Raw genomic sequence first — 17,008 nt, 5'->3', positions numbered from 1 at the left:
ATATTTTCTCTGTCCCCAAACTCCCCCCCCCCTTCCTTATTTTGAAATATTCCCAGGATCTGGGAATTTTCTTTCCCTCCCTCCTCCTTTCTGTTTGCCTGAGAAAACTTTTGTTTTCATTCAAGGTTAACGCCCTGTAGCTGAAGCCAGAACCTACCCCAAAGTGTACATTTCTGCTAGTACCATTCCTTTATGGTACTACAGAAGCTCCCTGTTCACACATAGTAGGTGCCTTCACACCTGCTTCTCTTCTCCTCTGAATCTCCACTTGGAATCCTGCTTTAGTCACTGCTTTGGACTCTGCCAGTGGGTGCTCAGTGTGCTCTAATTGTGCTTACACCCTTACCTTGTGGATTTATTGGCTGCCCAAATTCTTTAAACCCCTGTCCAAAACTCATACCAGTGCTTGAAGCCTCCTCAGATACGCTCCTTCTTCACCTGTCTACCTTTTTAGCCTCTTGTCTCCTTCTTCTTGAGTGATATGTGTGCACATGTGGGCATCCCAGTATTTGATCTGGTTGCTATAGGCCTGATATTACTGTGACTGCTAATTATTCCCCTAACAATCTCTGCTTTCACCATATTCAGTGTCTCAGTACTTCTTCTAAACCTGTATTAGCAGCCTCTTCATTTTATCAAATGATTCCTTAATTGCCACTTGTGTTGGTCATGGGCTCGATTCAGCACTCAGGTGGGCATAATTCCCAAGCCAGTAATACATAGGAATGAGACAGCAGAAGGAAACACTCTCTTCCTCACACTCAGGCCACTTTTTTGCTTATTGAAAAAAATCCTGACAAGGGAGTCTAGTGAGGTATGAAGAAACTTCCCACCTGCTAAAGCAGCAGAACAAATGTCTGTTTCTGATCTGGCACAGGAAGTTGGGCCACCTCCCATTTCCACAGCAATGGGGCAGGAATCCTCTGGTGCTGGCGTTGGGAGCCCTGAACCCAAACATACTTATGAAGGTATACAGGGAACATTATATCACTTAAGCTAAAGGGATACTTAGATGTGTTCGTACTATCTAGAAAGCTAGAGAAATAGGGTGCTTAGTGTGAAACAGAAAGAGCGGTGTGTGTGTGTGTGTGTGTGTGAGAGAGAGAGAGAGAGAGAGAGAGAGAGAGAGAGAGAGAATGAATGAATGAATGAATATATAAAGGGGACTTTACTCCCCAAGCCCTTCCATTCTTTCTAGTCACTTTTAGAATAGCTTTACATTGTGCAGTGATTGCAATAAATGGCATGCAATCTTAAGAAAACCATAAATGAAGATTGGTGGTCCAGCTTCTAAGAAAAAGAAGAAAGGGTCTTGTGCTGCCTATAAGGTTCGCTATGTGAGTGTTGCTCTGTGTTTGATCCAAATTACCTCAGACCAACTTGCTTTATTATCACACAAAGCAGCAGCAGCGACCAATAAAACCATCCGACACAGTTAAATGTTCATCACATTATCAGCTGACAGCTCTTTACCCAGCATATTTTTCCTGAGCTCAGTAGCCTGCCACAGGTATGTGGTGGTGACAAGAGAAAAGTTCCTTTTTTTCCTTTTGTGAGTGATGAATTAATTATACACTTTATTTACGTTGGCTTCATTTGGACATCACATGCTGCAATGAAACTCTAAATCAAGCACAATTCCTTGTGATGACTGCTTGCTCGTCTCTTTCCTCTCCCACCTCCCTTTGGGCATGGAGCTTGTTGTTAAACTTCAAAGCATTAATTCCCTATGATGTCTGAGTGCAGGTGCCTTGGTAAATTGGAGTTTATTTGCTCCATACAAACTGTGTGGACATCACACTGAATTGGACCTTGATCAAACGGAGAAGTTGCGCATCCAGCTGCATGCATGAAGGCCAATGGGAGGAGCAAGGAGCGCACAAAGAGCACAGCAACAATGTTTGTGCCCCCACTGAAGTGTGACTTCCATTGGTTATGACATCTTAAGGCAGCCACTCAGAACTTTTCTGAGGAAAGATGTTTTTTAAGCATTAAAAAAGCAGGAATACCATTTTACTACTGGGAGACATATTCAATCACAGTTAAAATGCTATTTCTGAATGCCTATAAAAAAAGGCACTCAAAACTGTACAATGTAGAGCAATTCTGTGCAGTCAGAGGAATGAGCTAGAGGATATAAAAAGTATTTCTCCCCTTTCCATATGAAGTTGTAAATTCGTGTGCTCTTTTTTTCAGTGTTGTTTTCTTTTTTAAAGCAACCCCTACCCCAGTTTCTCAAGAATGTACAAGAAGAGGAACCAGGGACTGGAAAAACCAAAACAGTGTTAAAAAGCATTCTGTACATTTTGAAGGCCAGTAGTTTCTGATCAATTAAACGTAGCTCTACAAGATGTCTCTATTCCTTTTTCTCTCTCCTTTATTTCATTCCAATTCAGCAATAACTCTAGTTCTGCACTATTACACTTTTTAGACTGCAATTCTTACTACAATATGATAATTTTTGGAATCCGTATTGATGAACAAGACACTGGAGGCACTTCTGTACAGGAATTTCCCGCAATTTTTTTCATATTGAAAGGAGAAATACAGGAAGCATCTCTAAGGAAATGATGTTATGACATGAACACCGTCTCTGTGTGTGCAATGTGGCATCTGCCTCAGCCCAATCTTCCCCAGACATTGGAGGATGGCTGAGCATAGGTATTGGCTTTGATGCACTGAATTAATCAATACTATAGGTCCTGTTCACACTAGGGGTTTTGGGCTGGGAGCGGGACGGATCGGGGGCGGAGCAAACGGGCGCGATCCCACGGCAACATCTGGGAAGCGTTGCCTGCCCGTCCCCAATCTGTCCTTTCCGCCCGAAAACCCGCACTACAAAGAACCACCTACCAGGGTTGTTCTTCCGCGTGAGGCGCCGCAAGCCGGGCCGTCGGATCGCCGGCGCGTCTTTGCGCTGGCTCATCCCCGGCTCCTAGCCGAACTGCGCATGCTCCGACATGCGCAGTTCGGCAGGCTCCCCGTCTGAACTGTGTTTTTTCCCCGGCATCTGATCTGATCGTGGGATCCCGCCGCGGCGTCTCAACTTTGGCGCGGCTTTTAAAAGCCGCGCTTTGAGCGACTTATCCCCTGCCGTGTGGCAGGGGCCTAATTACAATATATCCAACTAACAGACACACAAAAGCCACGAAAAGAGAAACAAAGCATCATTGCTACTAATCAAACCCCAATTCCCCATCTCAACAACTCAGGCTTGCACAGCTTCCTGAAGGACATGAGGGTGGGTGGCTTCCTAACATTCTGGGGAAGACTGTTCCACAATATACAACATCACCATAAAAGCCCAAGAGTGACTAGTGGAAAGGCTCATGGGTATACAGGAGAGGGGACACAGAATAGACACTGCTGGATCAAATGGAGCTGCCTCATGGATTCCCACAGGAAACAGGAGGGGAACAAGCCATCTGAATTCAACTTGAACACAAACAGACAGTGAGTGCAAAACATTTCAAGATGGGAACAACAGGTGCAAAGCTGCTACTTCCACACAACAGTTGAGCTTTGAACACTTTGAATCACCTGCCACTGCCACTGTTGTCTTCAAGCGCAGCCCCACATCGAGCGCATTGTAATAATCAAGTCTTGAGGTATAGCGTATGCTTATGTGTGTGCAACCCAAGCAAGCAACAAAGGAAACACAATCACCTACCCATTTCCTTAAGTTCCATGTTGAAGAGTTCTAGCCAGCAAGCGTCTATTTCATCCAGATTGTAACGGCTTACTCGCTGGGAGTATGTCCTGGTGACTTCGAAGCTGTCAGAGCTGGACAAATTGCTTGGGGAGATCTGTGGTGAACAGTGCTCTAGCGCAGGAATGATCCTGGAAAAGAAAACAAGAAAAGATAAGGGTATCTCTGCCAACTGACACCCCCAGTTTCTCTGTCTCCAGCAGGCATTCCCAATTTCTCTGTTGCCACCAGGCATTAACAGCTGCCACCTACTGTGGTTCTCTTGAGGAAAGTTATCTGTGCTGCACAATTTGTTATTGTTAGGGAGCCTTTCCAAGAGGGAAGTGCGTATCACTGTAGGATCACCTACAGGCCCAGCTATTAGAAGGTACCAGCAGATGGAAGATGGGGTTTTTGAGTGGAGGACTAACATCTGGGAAAATCTCTTCCCACACATCAACTCTAGCAACTGACAAGTCTCAGCTACTCAATGTTCTGTTTGATCCTAACAGATGTGGCAGTGTTTGGTGATACTTCCTTTGTAGTATAGGAAAAAATGGAACTGTGCATCTCAGCAACTGTCTTTAATAACAGATTCTAATTGGAGCCAATCTACTGAGAGGTGGGGTATAAATACATTACATAAATAATCAGGGATGCAAGGAGGAAGGAACATGTTATGGATATTTGCACACTGAAATTATATATGTGTGTTGAGTGCTCAAAGAAACGAAAATGTAAAGGAATACCTAGGTTACATTCTATTAGTATTATGTAGGTATTTTTAAGCAGGAAAAAAAATATTAAGCTTATCTTCACTACAAACATAAGCTGTTTTAACTGTCATGATTTCTCCTAAGGGGATCATAATTTTGTGAGATCGTTAAGAATTCAATTAAAAAGATTCCCTTAACACTTCCACAGAGCTATAGTTGCTAAAGTTTCATGGGAGAAAGTGACAGTTAAAATGGTTGAGATTTGTAGTGAAAAGATGCCTACAGTTTTCAGTCATTTCTGGCTCAAAAAGACTCAGTACCTTGAGTGCATCCACTGTACTGAAGGCATCATCTTACTGAATCAGCGTCTCTCATTCTACAGGGCGGCTACGCCAGAATGGGCAAAGCTGTTTCAAAACAAGTGATTCTGAAGCACCTGCTCATTACGGAAGTCCAGCGTAGGTCAGCTCAAAAACAGTGCTGACTTCTGATTCCTTTAAAAGGGCAGGTACCTTTGAGGTGCTGTCAAAAATGATGGCACAAAATTAATGGTCTGCCTGGGAACAACCAGCCATGACCTTCCTGACAACCAGCAGATGCTTTTTAAAAAGTCTCTTTCGTGAGGAGAATAATGTGTACACATACTAAAGACTACGTACAGGCTTAACACACAGCAGAGTACTTGTGGTATTAAGAAAAAGGACTTCCTGAGTGACAAGAAAGCTTAAATGTTCAGCAGTGAGTCAAAGTTCTGAGTATTTCACCCCTGACCTTGCTGAAAAATCTCACTATTTAAGTGATTCACACGGCAAGCAGTCTCAGGGCAGACCAGTTCATTTCAATGAAACACTTGTACTGTGTCCGCACTGTGGGAGGTGCAGACCCTTTCTCTCACTCAAAGCAAGACTTTCACAGAGTCAAAAAGCTGATCCTCTATCAGCTAACAAGAAACAGGCAGCAAGGAATAAGGAGCCTCCTCCACCCTTGCCCCAAACTCAACCCTAAGGGCTTTAGTTGAGTAACTGCAGCACTTACTTCTAGGTAATTGCAAGTACCTCTGTAAGATCTGGACAGAGATCAGACAGAGCCCAAAACATTTTGGTATGTGAGCCAGTAAGGCCAAAGGCTGCCCTCATTTAGGAGTACATAATTAATAATAAAAATAATTATTTGTTGCTGTAGATTTTCCGGGTTGTGTGGCCGTGGTCTTGGCATTGTAGAACCTGACGTTTTGCCAGTAGCTGTGACTGGCATCCTCAGTGGTATAACACAGAAAGATAGAGTACTCTCTGTGTCAAAGTGAGAAGAAAAATGGTAGGCAGGTAATTTATATCTACTCCAGAAGGTGGGGTAGGGCTGAGTCATTATCTTGTAGGAGTTCCCCAGGCTATGAACATGCTAACGGAGGAGCTTTCCTGAGGAGGTTCTTTTGAATATGGATTGTTTCCTGAGGAGGTTCTTTTGTACGTGGATAGGCTGTTGAAATTCTAATCTTATCTGTAGTGCTATTGTCAGATGTAGAGCCTTTTGTGTTTTTCAGGACAGGAAACCATGCCCTATTTATTTTAAAACTCTCTTCTTTCCTGTTGAAATTGTGTTTATGTTTATGAATTTCAGTGGTTTCCCTGTGTAATCTGACATGGTAATTGGAAGTGTTGTCCAGCCTTTCAGTGTCTTGGAACAAAATACTGTGTCCTGTTTGAGTTAGGATATGTTCAGCCACTGCTGATTTTTCAGGTTGGCCAAGTCTGCAGTGTCTTTCATGTTCTTTTATTCTTGCCTGAATGCTATGCTGTGTGGTCCCGATGTAAACTTGTCCACAACTGCATGGTATGCGGTATACTTCTGCAGAAGTGAGGGAGTCTCTTTTGTCTTTTGCTTATCGTAGCATCTGTTGTATTTTTCTGGTGGGTCTGAATACTGTCTGTAGGTTGTGTTTTTTCGTAAGTTTCCCCATCTGATCAGTGATTCCTTTGATATATGGCAAAAACACTTTCCCTGTGGGAGACTGTTTTTACTCAGTTGTTTGTTTTGCCTTTGGTTTAATCGCTCTTCTGATTTCATTCTTGGGGTAGCCATTTGCTTGAAGTGCGTGATTTAGATGATTTAGTTCGTCATTGAGAAAGTGCGGTTCACATATCCGTCTTGCATGGTCTACTAATGTTTTGATTATGCCTCATTTTTGCTGAGGGTGCTGATTGGAGTTTTTGTGTAAATAACGGTCCGTGTGAGTTGGTTTTCTGTAGACCTTGTGACCTAACTGAAGGTTAGTTTTGCAGAGGACCAAGATATCTAGAAATGGGAGTTTACCCTCAACTTCTTTTTCCATGGTGAATTGTATGTTGGGGTGGATGTTGTTGAGATGGTCTAAAAACTCCATCAATTCTACTTCTCCGTGGCTCCAAATGATAAAGGTATCATATACGTACCAGAACCAGACTGTCAGTTTGTGGGGTGCAGATTCTAAAACTGTTTTTTTTCAAAATGTTCCATGTAGAAGTTTGCTATAACTGGGCTGAGAGGGCTTCCCATGGCAACCCCATCCATCTGTTCATAGAATTTGTTATCCCATTGGAAGTAACTGGTTGTCAAACAGTGGTGGAATAAGGCTGTTGTGTCATCTAGAAAAATCTGAATAACAAGCACGAGTGTGTCTTTTACCGGAATTATTTGCTGCTTTTTAATGGAACCCCAAAAATCTGCTTTCTGAGGCACACTGTTTTAATCTGCTTAATCATAGGCACCACCCTATAGTGGAGACAAATCTCTGATCTACTGGGATGTTGTAATGGCATCTCTAGCATTATATGGTTATGAATGACAACTACTTAAAATCAGAAATAATCTGAATGCCACAGAGACCTAATGACTGCACTTGCCAGCCCAATTAGATTTGAAGATATGAAGCCTTTTTAAAAAACAATAACTATGATTGAAAATTTAAAATTTTGAAGAATCTCTCAAGAACACATGAGGAACAGGAGTAAAGTATCCCCCTCCACAACTCTTCAACAGGAAGATAACACTAATTACCAATTGTAAAGGTTTTATCTTCTGGGAAGAAGACAGGCAAGGAAGGGGGAATTCAATTGCTCTCAAGTATCACCCACGTACCAACCATCTTACTTGGTAAATTCTAATGGCCATCCAGGCCAGAGACAATGAAATGGTCAGCTCACACCTTCACTGGAATCTGACACCTAGAAGGGACGCAGAGACTAAAGGGTACAAGGGGCTACAATGTATTTTCCTGGAGATTTCAGGAAATGATTCTTGGACTCACAAGGGAAAAATCCCACATATAATCCCTTTCACAGAGAGAATGGAGTCCATTCTGGCACATCCGTTCTAGCTGAATACATCTGGAGGAAGAAGCTCTCACACCTGAGTTCCATCTTGAGGCCACCATTTTCCACATCAAGCAGACAAAGAGGTGTGTGTCTGAACATATGTTCTTATCCACAGAGTGATTAACACATAGAATTCACAGCCACAGGAGGTGGTGGCGGCTACAAGCATGGACAGCTCCAAGGGGGAATTAGATAAACATAAGGAGCAGAGGTCCATCAGTAGCTGTTAGCCACAAGGTATAGATAGGAACTCTCGGTCTGGGGAAAGTGATGCTCTGTATTTTTGGTGCGGGGGGGGGCAACAGTGGGAGGGCTTCTAGTGTCCTGGCCTCACTGCTGGCACCTGGTATTTTTGGCCACTGTGTGACAAGAGTGTTGGACTGGATGGGCCATTGGCCTGATCCTACATTGGCTTCTCTTATGTTCTAACAAAGGCTCTGAGGTAATGGAAAACTTTCAGAACTCTGTAAGTTTTCTATAAGAGCCTGCCTTAGAGCAACATAAACTAGGGCATGCGTATAGTGAGAGACAGGGGAATTGCATGTTTACAGCTTTCTTTTGTATTCCTTGATCAAACTGTTGCTATGCAGAAAGCTTGTTTGTAGACTTTTTACTTTTAATACATTTTTGCTATTTCGAATGCACGTAGTTGTTCTCATACCACAGAGACCTCCACCATTCAAACACACTTGCCCCGGGGAAAGGGAGGTGGTCGGTTGCTAAACCACTATTTCCTCGGGAGCATGGAAGTGCCGTGAGCTATCCCCATAGTAATCAGTCACTGGGTAGCAAGAGACGCAGGCCCTAGGTGAAATCTTAAATCAGCAATGCAGGAGGGGAAGGTGGGAGCACTGGCACTCTTGGCGGGTAATTTGTAGAACAGCCAGCTGATGGCAGCATATCAAATGATAAATGAGCGAGGAAACCCCTCAAAGGGTCAGGCAAGCTGGGAGAGTGGCATGGTGTTGCATGGAGATTTTGACAGTTGCTGGGTACCTAAGATGTCTTGGGGGGGGGGGCACAACTGTAGTGGTACTTGCAGGTCAGCAGGGCCAATCTGCCACACCACTGCTCCAGTCCGGATGCCAAACTAAAACAAACAAAATTTCCATTTGGAAGCAATCATAGTGCAACATTTGTGCCATCGGCAGATGTATTAAGCCCTCTCTGACCTATTGGCTACCCACATTGTGCCACATTGCTCCCCCGCATCTCCAAAGACAAGATGCTCTTTTTTGTGAATATAGAAAGATCATCGAAAACAGAGAGTTGCCCATCCACAAAGACATGGCTGACACATGCCTATCCAGACTAAGATCCCAACACCCAGCAATAAGATCTGCGCAAATCCTCCAATCACAAAATTTCGTTCTAGGGAATGAATGGTTGTGAACATGGATGCAATCAGTTCCACCCGATATCCATAACCTGATAAACACCATCTAGAGGCCCTCAAGATTTGAGCTGGCATGTAAAGTATGGAAGATGGCTAATAGAATACGAACATGCTTTGGCAGTTGTATAGACCTGTTGTTTAAATGGGGCAAAATACCAGGACCCAAATGCGATTGTGGTACAGCCTGTCAAACTATTTTCCATCTGTCACAGGAATGCGAGCATCATGCTTTCCAGGGAGATGTGACAGAGCTCTTTGAACTTTCCCCAGCTGCGACTGAGTGGATTGAAAATCTAGATATTAGTATTTAGGGAGATTGCCCAGTCTGTCTGCATACCCATTGTATCAACTTGGTTACATATTTTATATTATTATATACTTCCTGAGGGTAACTCTGCCATATGATAAATAAATACAGACTTATACTTCATTTTCCTGTGGAACTTCAGGGTCCTGTGCAAACATTACCTTGGAAGATTTTATACTCATGCTCGGGAAGTCAGTTACAGCCACTTTTGACTCCGGGAAGGTACTTATTCCAAAATCAGACAAAAACTACTGCACACAGGATTTTCTTTTTCCTTGCTTCTCTAAGTACAGCCTCGTTAGATCAAATCCAATGATCATCTAGTTCAATGTTCTGACTCCAACAGTAAACAGAGAGATGACTCTGGGAAGCACAAACCAGATATAATGGCATTAACCTCCCTCTTGTCTGTCTCCATCATCTGGTACTTGGGAGGTATTCTGCCATTAACATGGAGCTTAAATTTGTAGTTCTTACAGGTAAGAGCCATTATTAGACTGGCCTGCCATGAATTTGTAGTTATTTTTAAGATTCCTACATTAATAGCTACATTAGCAGCCATCGGAACCAGACATTAAAGTGTAAATCACTGTTTCCATGATCCTTTATCATATTTCCCCAGCCTTTCCCTTTCCTTAGGGTCATAGCAAAAACAATGTATTGTGAGATCAGCAACTGGAACTTCCAAGAATCTTTTCAAGATAAACTACAGCTGTGTGGTGCCATAGTTTAGAGAAGGGAGATGAGGTTTGCCCTTTCACCGTCCAAAGTTTTGCCAATTAATCACCCCATGCTGCTATTATTAGTCTTTTAGAGACCAAAAGATGGCAAAAAGACAGATGCTGTGCTACTATGCAAGCCCTGTAGACTAGGACACAGATTGGATCGTACCCTTGGTTTTCCGTTTCACCTCACATTGTGCAGAAAAATCACTGGGCACAAATGAAGTGAGAAACTTGTGTGCTTGGATCTATTCATTTTTTTACAACTTAAATACTTCTTTCTCATGTCACAAAGAATTAAATCATCCCCCCCCCAGCAGATATAATTCCTTTATTTTATTTTTGCCTTGCCAGACTACTATAAGGCTGTTGACAGCAACCTCGCTCATGTTTTGATTTTGAAATCAAACAAATAACCCTACCTACAGCTAAATCCACTTGCATCAATCTTCTCATAATGTTTCCTTATGACACTAGAGGCTTTCTCCCAGAGCTCAGGGTATCACTCAGAAAAATCACATGTACAAACTACCACTTCAAGAGGGGGAAAAATAACCAGGAATTTTTATAAATGATACTGAAATAGAAAAAAGCAAGCTTTGGCAGCTATTGAAGTCATTTACTTTTGAGGGCTTCCAGAAACAGAAAATAAGCCAATGGAACTCTGTTGCTACTAACCTATGAAAGATAAAATTGGACCGATTTGCTTGTTCAAGACAGAGGTAGGCTTCTACAAAAGGTGGCGAAACTCCGAGACCTCATGTAGCTTTCAGAAAATGTATTACTTAAAAAAGAAATGTGCATTTGCCATAATCTCTGATAGGGTCAAGCCAGTCTAACCTGGTTTTCTTGTACAGAATTCAGTATCTCACTCATTTACACCAGCAAGAAATTCCTAGCCCCTATGACTGCAAAGAAAATGCTCAGAAATGTACATGAGCTGTCTAATGAGGCTAGGGCTGGGGAAGGAGTTATGATTCTAGAAGTCAAAGGACAGTCTTTCATAATGGCCCATGGCCCATCCAGGCCAACACTCTTGTCACACAGTGGCCAAAAATAACAGGTGCCATCAGGAGGTCCAGCAGTGAGGCCAGGACACTAGAAGCCCTCCCACTGTTGCTCCCCCCCCAAAAAAACACCAAGAATATGGAGCATCACTTGCCCCAGCCTGAGAGTTCCTATCTATACCTTGTGGCTAATAGCCACTGATGGACCTCTGCTCCATATGTTTATCCAATTCCCTCTTGAGGCTGTCCATACTTGTAGCCGCCACCACCTCCTGTGGCTGTGAATTCTATGTGTTAATCACTCTTTGGGTGAAGAAGTACTTCCTTTTATCCGTTCAAACTGACTGCTCAGCAATTTCATTGAGTGCCCACGAGTTCTTGTATTGTGAGAAAGGGAGAAAAGTACCTGTTCCATCTTCATCTCTGCTTCCCAAGGTTTTAGGGGATTTGAATTTTCTCCCTACAGTTCCTCCCCACCCCCAAATTCCCTAATCTGGGTACAGTATGGGGAAGCAAACTAAGTAAATATCTTCATACTCCTTTCTGTCAAGTGACATTTTCTGGCTGCAGAATCTGAAATGTTTAATATTGTATTCTAGATCTTCAGGGCATAGTTCTGGGAAAGTCAGGTACACTTAAGTCTCATTACAGTCAACAGGATTTGCAGTATAGTCCTAAGCAAAGTTACACCCTTCTAAACCCACTGATTTCAATATACTTAGAAGGGTACAACTGTTTAGGATTGCACAGTTAAGCACTTTAGTGACCATGATCTAAATGAGATTTAAACACATAATTTTCTCTAAATTGTACCCTGGCCAAGTGTGTCCCAACTGGTTAAAGGGATGAGCACACAACTGCCTAAACAGGTAGGAGACACAAAGAAAGGAAAAACCAGTAGAGGTCTTCAAGCATTGTTTGTCGCATGCATAGCAGCCTTATAGACCAGGAATGATCCAATCACATCTGATGCTACAGAAATATTTGCCCCAAGCAGAAGCTGATTAGAAGGAGGGAAGATGGATAATCATTCAGAGACACAGCAGGCAGCCTCTTCTGTGTGGCAGGAGCATTAGGCTAATGGAAACACATACTTATTTAATTAATTAATTTCCAGCTACATGCCAGCAATTCTTTTATGGCAGTCTAGTTATAGAGTTCTGAATGCTAAGGCTCTGTTCGGGTATTCATGGCCATTCATGCAGACAATGGGGAAAGCACTCCAGAAGGCAATTGCTTCTCAGTGATGTTCCATGTAGTTCTAACATTCTGTATGTGCTGCAGGTGCTGGAACACGGGATGCTTTGCAAGGAAAGGTGTCACACATCACTCATAGAGACTGGCCTCAAACACTGAGAAGTTAGGATAGGGAAGAGGAAATGGTCTGTGTCTGTCCATATAGTTCCTGGGTATGAGCTGAAGATGCATTTGCTGTCAGTTTTTCTGCCATTCTCCAGCGGCTTTCCACCATTACACATGACACTTGCCATGCACACAGCAACAGTGTCATTCATAATGATATCCCATCACAGAAAGAGCTCTCAGGCTGGGGTGCCAGCTCTGACAGCTCTCCGCACACTCAGGAGCTAAAGCTTGCCACGGTATTTGCTAAGATCACATTTCTCCCTTGAAATATCACATTGTGACACAAATGCCAATGTGCAAGGATGCTGACAAAACAAGCAATGAAAGCGCAGCATGCTGTATGTCCGTCAGAAAATAGTTTGAATCTGGGACATTTGTGATCTTTCAGTTCCCTGCATTTTTTATTTTTCCAAGGGGTTAAATCATGCAAAGAAGGGAAGGAAACGGTTTCACTAAGATATGCCATGAGAACATAGGTAAGCAGCTCTGCTGGATCAGACCCAAATACATGTAGATCACTTCGGGGGCTTGACACATCACTTCTGTGTATCCTCTTGAGTCATCTGGTGTCATCCCTGACTTCAGACTGCTTATGAGTAAGTTCAACAGCACTCATCCCAATAAAGAACACCGTGGCTTCCCACTGCTTAGTCCTCTCCATGAAAACTGTCCATCTATTCCTAACTACTGATGTCTGTTCCCTACAGTGCCATCCTCAAGAGTTACACCTTTCTAAGCTTAGAATAATGCAGCTCTGCTTATTTAGGACAGCACTACTCATCTGTATTTCTATCTACAGACTTCAAAGTTTACTCATAAGCATTTGGTGATCGACTTTCTCAAAAGCATCTTAAAAGCTCATGTACATAATGTCTCACAAATTACAGATACCAATATGTTTGCTGATCAAGCATTTCTGGCTAATGCAACAGTATGAGAAAGGAATGGTAAACATATAATGATTTCAATATCTATCTATATCCTGAGATGGAAATAATAAATATAACCTATAGAAAGTTCTGCAGGCATTACAAAAAGAAAATTATAATGGATGCTTGGTTGGCAGGCTCCCAGATGTGTACTGTTGGCATCTCAATCTGCCCAGATGGTATGTCTGAAATTTTGATTTAACCCTCCCCCCAAAAAAACCCCCTCCATTCATGGTATCAGATAGGGTTGCCAGCTGGCCTGGAGAAAAAAATGTCCTGTCCCTTTAACAGAGGCTTAGTGGGATGTAGTTTACTATGGGATGTTGTTTACCTGCATGCCATGAAAATCTTCAGCTGCCGATTTCCACAAATTAAGCCTCTTATTATAGGGGCAGGACATTTTTCTCCAGGCCAGCTGGCAACCCTAGTATCAAAGAGAGCAACACAATATTGAAATGTCTTTAGACAGTTTTTTTAAGATTAACCGAAAAAGAGATAATATAGGACAAAGTAATCCCATCACAATTTATGAAAATCTGGGATAAGCATTCTAAGCATCTCTCCACCAAAGTCAGTTTTACATCATGACAGGTTTAATTCAGACTGTCATTCACAAGGTTTTAAATTATGGCTATACCTCTAAAGATGTATTTTTAAACAGAAGAATAATTAATTTCTTTTTAATTGGAAAAATAATTGCAGACAACTTTTTCAAAATTTATCACATCAAAGATTTCACTTACTTTAGCATCTACAAGTTAGACACTTAATACATGGCGTATATATGTGTGTGTATATATACTGCCAATGTTAAAACATTTCAGCATTAAAACATCAAGACATTAAAGCAGCTTTTAAAAGATACAATATTATTCAATAAAACATATAAACACAAAAATACACAAGACAACACAATTAGGGAAGAGAGTGAGTAACAGTTAGTGGGGCAACACTAAAACAAACAAAAAAGCCCTCACCCACTGGAGGAAGACAATGACAGAAGGAGACAGGTGAATCTCCCTGGGAGGGAGTTCCAAAGGTTTGGTGCCTCAACCAAGAAGGCCCTTTCTTGGGTTGCCATTTATCTAGCCTCAGATGGCCATATGGATGACACCCAAAGCAAGACCTCTGAAGATGACCTGAATGGATGGGTAGATTTCATAAGGGATCAGAAGAAGCAACTCCTCAGCAGACCCAAGAGAACTGTCTTAAAAATGTGATGATTACTGATGAACTACAGACACCAATACTTTCAACTTAAGTTTAACTTAACTGTGTTAAGCCATGTGACAAGCACTTTAAATGCAAAACTTAGTGCTCTTTTGCAAATTGCTCAGGCCACAATAAATGTCCTTCTTTTTCACTGCCTCTAAGAATGTCTGAACTGATCCAGCTACACAGCATGATCAGGCTTTAAGCCTTTATTAATCCTACTTATATAACTCGCTTACAGAACAGTCAGCTTGCAACAGGTGATAGTTTGAAATGTGTCCAACTGATGATCCGCAGAAAGCACTGGGCTTTGAACCTCAGTGGAAAAGAAGGCTTTATTTTTAGCATGGCATAAAAGTGCAAAGATCATTCTGTGTGCATATTCAAGGCTGCTTTTCCATGTACAAAGGCAACCAGCTACGACTATTTCTGCAGGTTTATTTAGGGGCAATTGCCTGATTTCTGTCTCATTTATTTCCCACTCCCCTCCAACAAAGGATCATGCTAAAGTTAAGCAAGGATGCCCCACAGTTCTGATTTTGAAAGAGGAAACAATCCTTTGCATTACAGAGGTGTCCTAGGAACAAGTGCAAAGGTCCTTCTCTACAACAATTCTCAGTATAAGGTTCATTCTATGCAATTGTTAATCCTGATCCTTCCTTTAACAATGCACAAACTATATACAGAGCCACAACCCAAAGAGTTCTGTTAGAAAATGAAAACTTAAAAGTATTTTAAGGATATATGTAATATTTAAAGGCAATTGCTAGCAGGAACATTGCCACGAGGTTGATTCATGCACACCACAGACAGCTGCTGGAATTTTAGACTCCGATACTGATACGTGTACAAACTACAGGTGGATGGGGAAGCCTATGGACATTGTCAGTGCATATGATACTTTACCATGATATCTAAAGGTTCATGTTCAAAGTGCTGGTAGCTTGCAGGGAGCTATACGCTCTCAATTCTTGAATGATTAATAGGGTATGTCATCCCTGAGGGTTTCTGTCCAAAACTATCACTTTGTAGAAGGAAATTTGAAATGAAGCACTGCTGAAGCTAGAGGTGAGATATTTTCCACCAGAGAGAAATAAATCTTCCTCCAGTCTAGCAATCACCTGTCTAATGTTGATAATGGCTACAAGCAACTAAGAACCTGAGGATATAAGCTAACTACATTTCAAATGTTGCTCTGTAGTGGTGTTAAAAATATAATCATGGAGGAGAAAATGCTGACAGAATTCTGTTATTTTGGAAGCCCAATCCTGAGGGCCTATTTCAGTTTAAAACAAGGATATATAACACACTGGCTAAAGTAGCATCCTATCATGGCAAGTGGGACAGAGTCACACAGATGTCCCCCCCCTCAAAACCCCACAGCACTGGTGGCAAACTGCCATCTGCAGACCATCCTTGACCCCGACATGTCATAGCAGTTCAGTAACCAACAAAGGTCATGCTGTTAGTCACTAGTACATTACTAAATTACAGTCCCTGGAATTCACCTTAATGTGACTTTTCTGAGAACAAAGTGGAGCTTGTAGAGCACCCTGAACTGGCAATTTAAAAACATCCTATATATATAATTCCCTTATGTATTGGCCATTTCCAGCTCTCTCACTGGCTGTGCATTGCGCTCCATCAGCCATTGGCCCATCAACTGCCACTCAAAACTACTTGCGTGCCATTGGCTGGGTGCTTAGTCTGCTCCTCTCCCCCGTCCACTGCCAGCCTGAACAGTCTTCTCTCACAGTAAAAAACTGCCAAAACGGCTCCTAATGAAGACACTGCTCCTTCTTGGCTCCTGTAGGACTAACTTTTCCCTCAGTGGCTATTGCTAGGCAACCAAGCTTAGTTCTGTCAGTAAAAAGGCAAAGGAAGGAAGCCCTTTCCAGGCCTTTGTGGGGAACTCATTGGGCCCATCCTGACTAGGGTTGCCAGCTCCAGGTTGGGAAATTCCTGGATATTCTGTGATGGAGTCTAAGGAACACAGAGTTTGGGGAGGGGAGAGGCCTCAGCTGAATAGAATGCCATATAGCCCACCCTCCAAAGCAGTTATTTTCTCCGTGGGGGGGAGATCTGTTGTCTGGAGTTCAGTTGTGATACCCAGTGATCTTCAGGCTCCACCTGGAGGTTGGCTTCCCTAGGCATAGCAATTAGCACTTCAGAGCAAGGTCTGCCAGACCCAGGTTCTTGCTGTGGAAGTTGAGTGGGTGATTTTGGACCAGTCACAGACTTTCAGCCTAACCTACCTCACAAGGTTGTTGTGCAGATCCAAAGGGGGGAGGAGAATGATGTATGCTGCTTTGGTCT

The 17,008-nt window shown here is 42.5% G+C and overlaps 1 protein-coding gene across 1 annotated transcript in view; it reads right to left on the bottom strand.

The window, feature by feature from the left end:
• Positions 1-17,008, bottom strand: part of JADE2 (jade family PHD finger 2) — a 242,988-nt gene that overhangs the window by 110,386 nt on the left and 115,594 nt on the right. The window contains 1 exon segment of the mRNA XM_015429477.1: positions 3,671-3,840. Within this exon segment, the coding sequence (XP_015284963.1) occupies positions 3,671-3,840 (170 nt within the window).

This window comes from Gekko japonicus, unplaced genomic scaffold (genome assembly GCF_001447785.1).
Source record: "Gekko japonicus isolate JY-2015 unplaced genomic scaffold, Gekko_japonicus_V1.1 scaffold234, whole genome shotgun sequence".
NCBI lineage: Eukaryota > Metazoa > Chordata > Lepidosauria > Squamata > Gekkonidae > Gekko > Gekko japonicus.
This window is presented reverse-complemented; position numbering and strand designations above follow the sequence as displayed.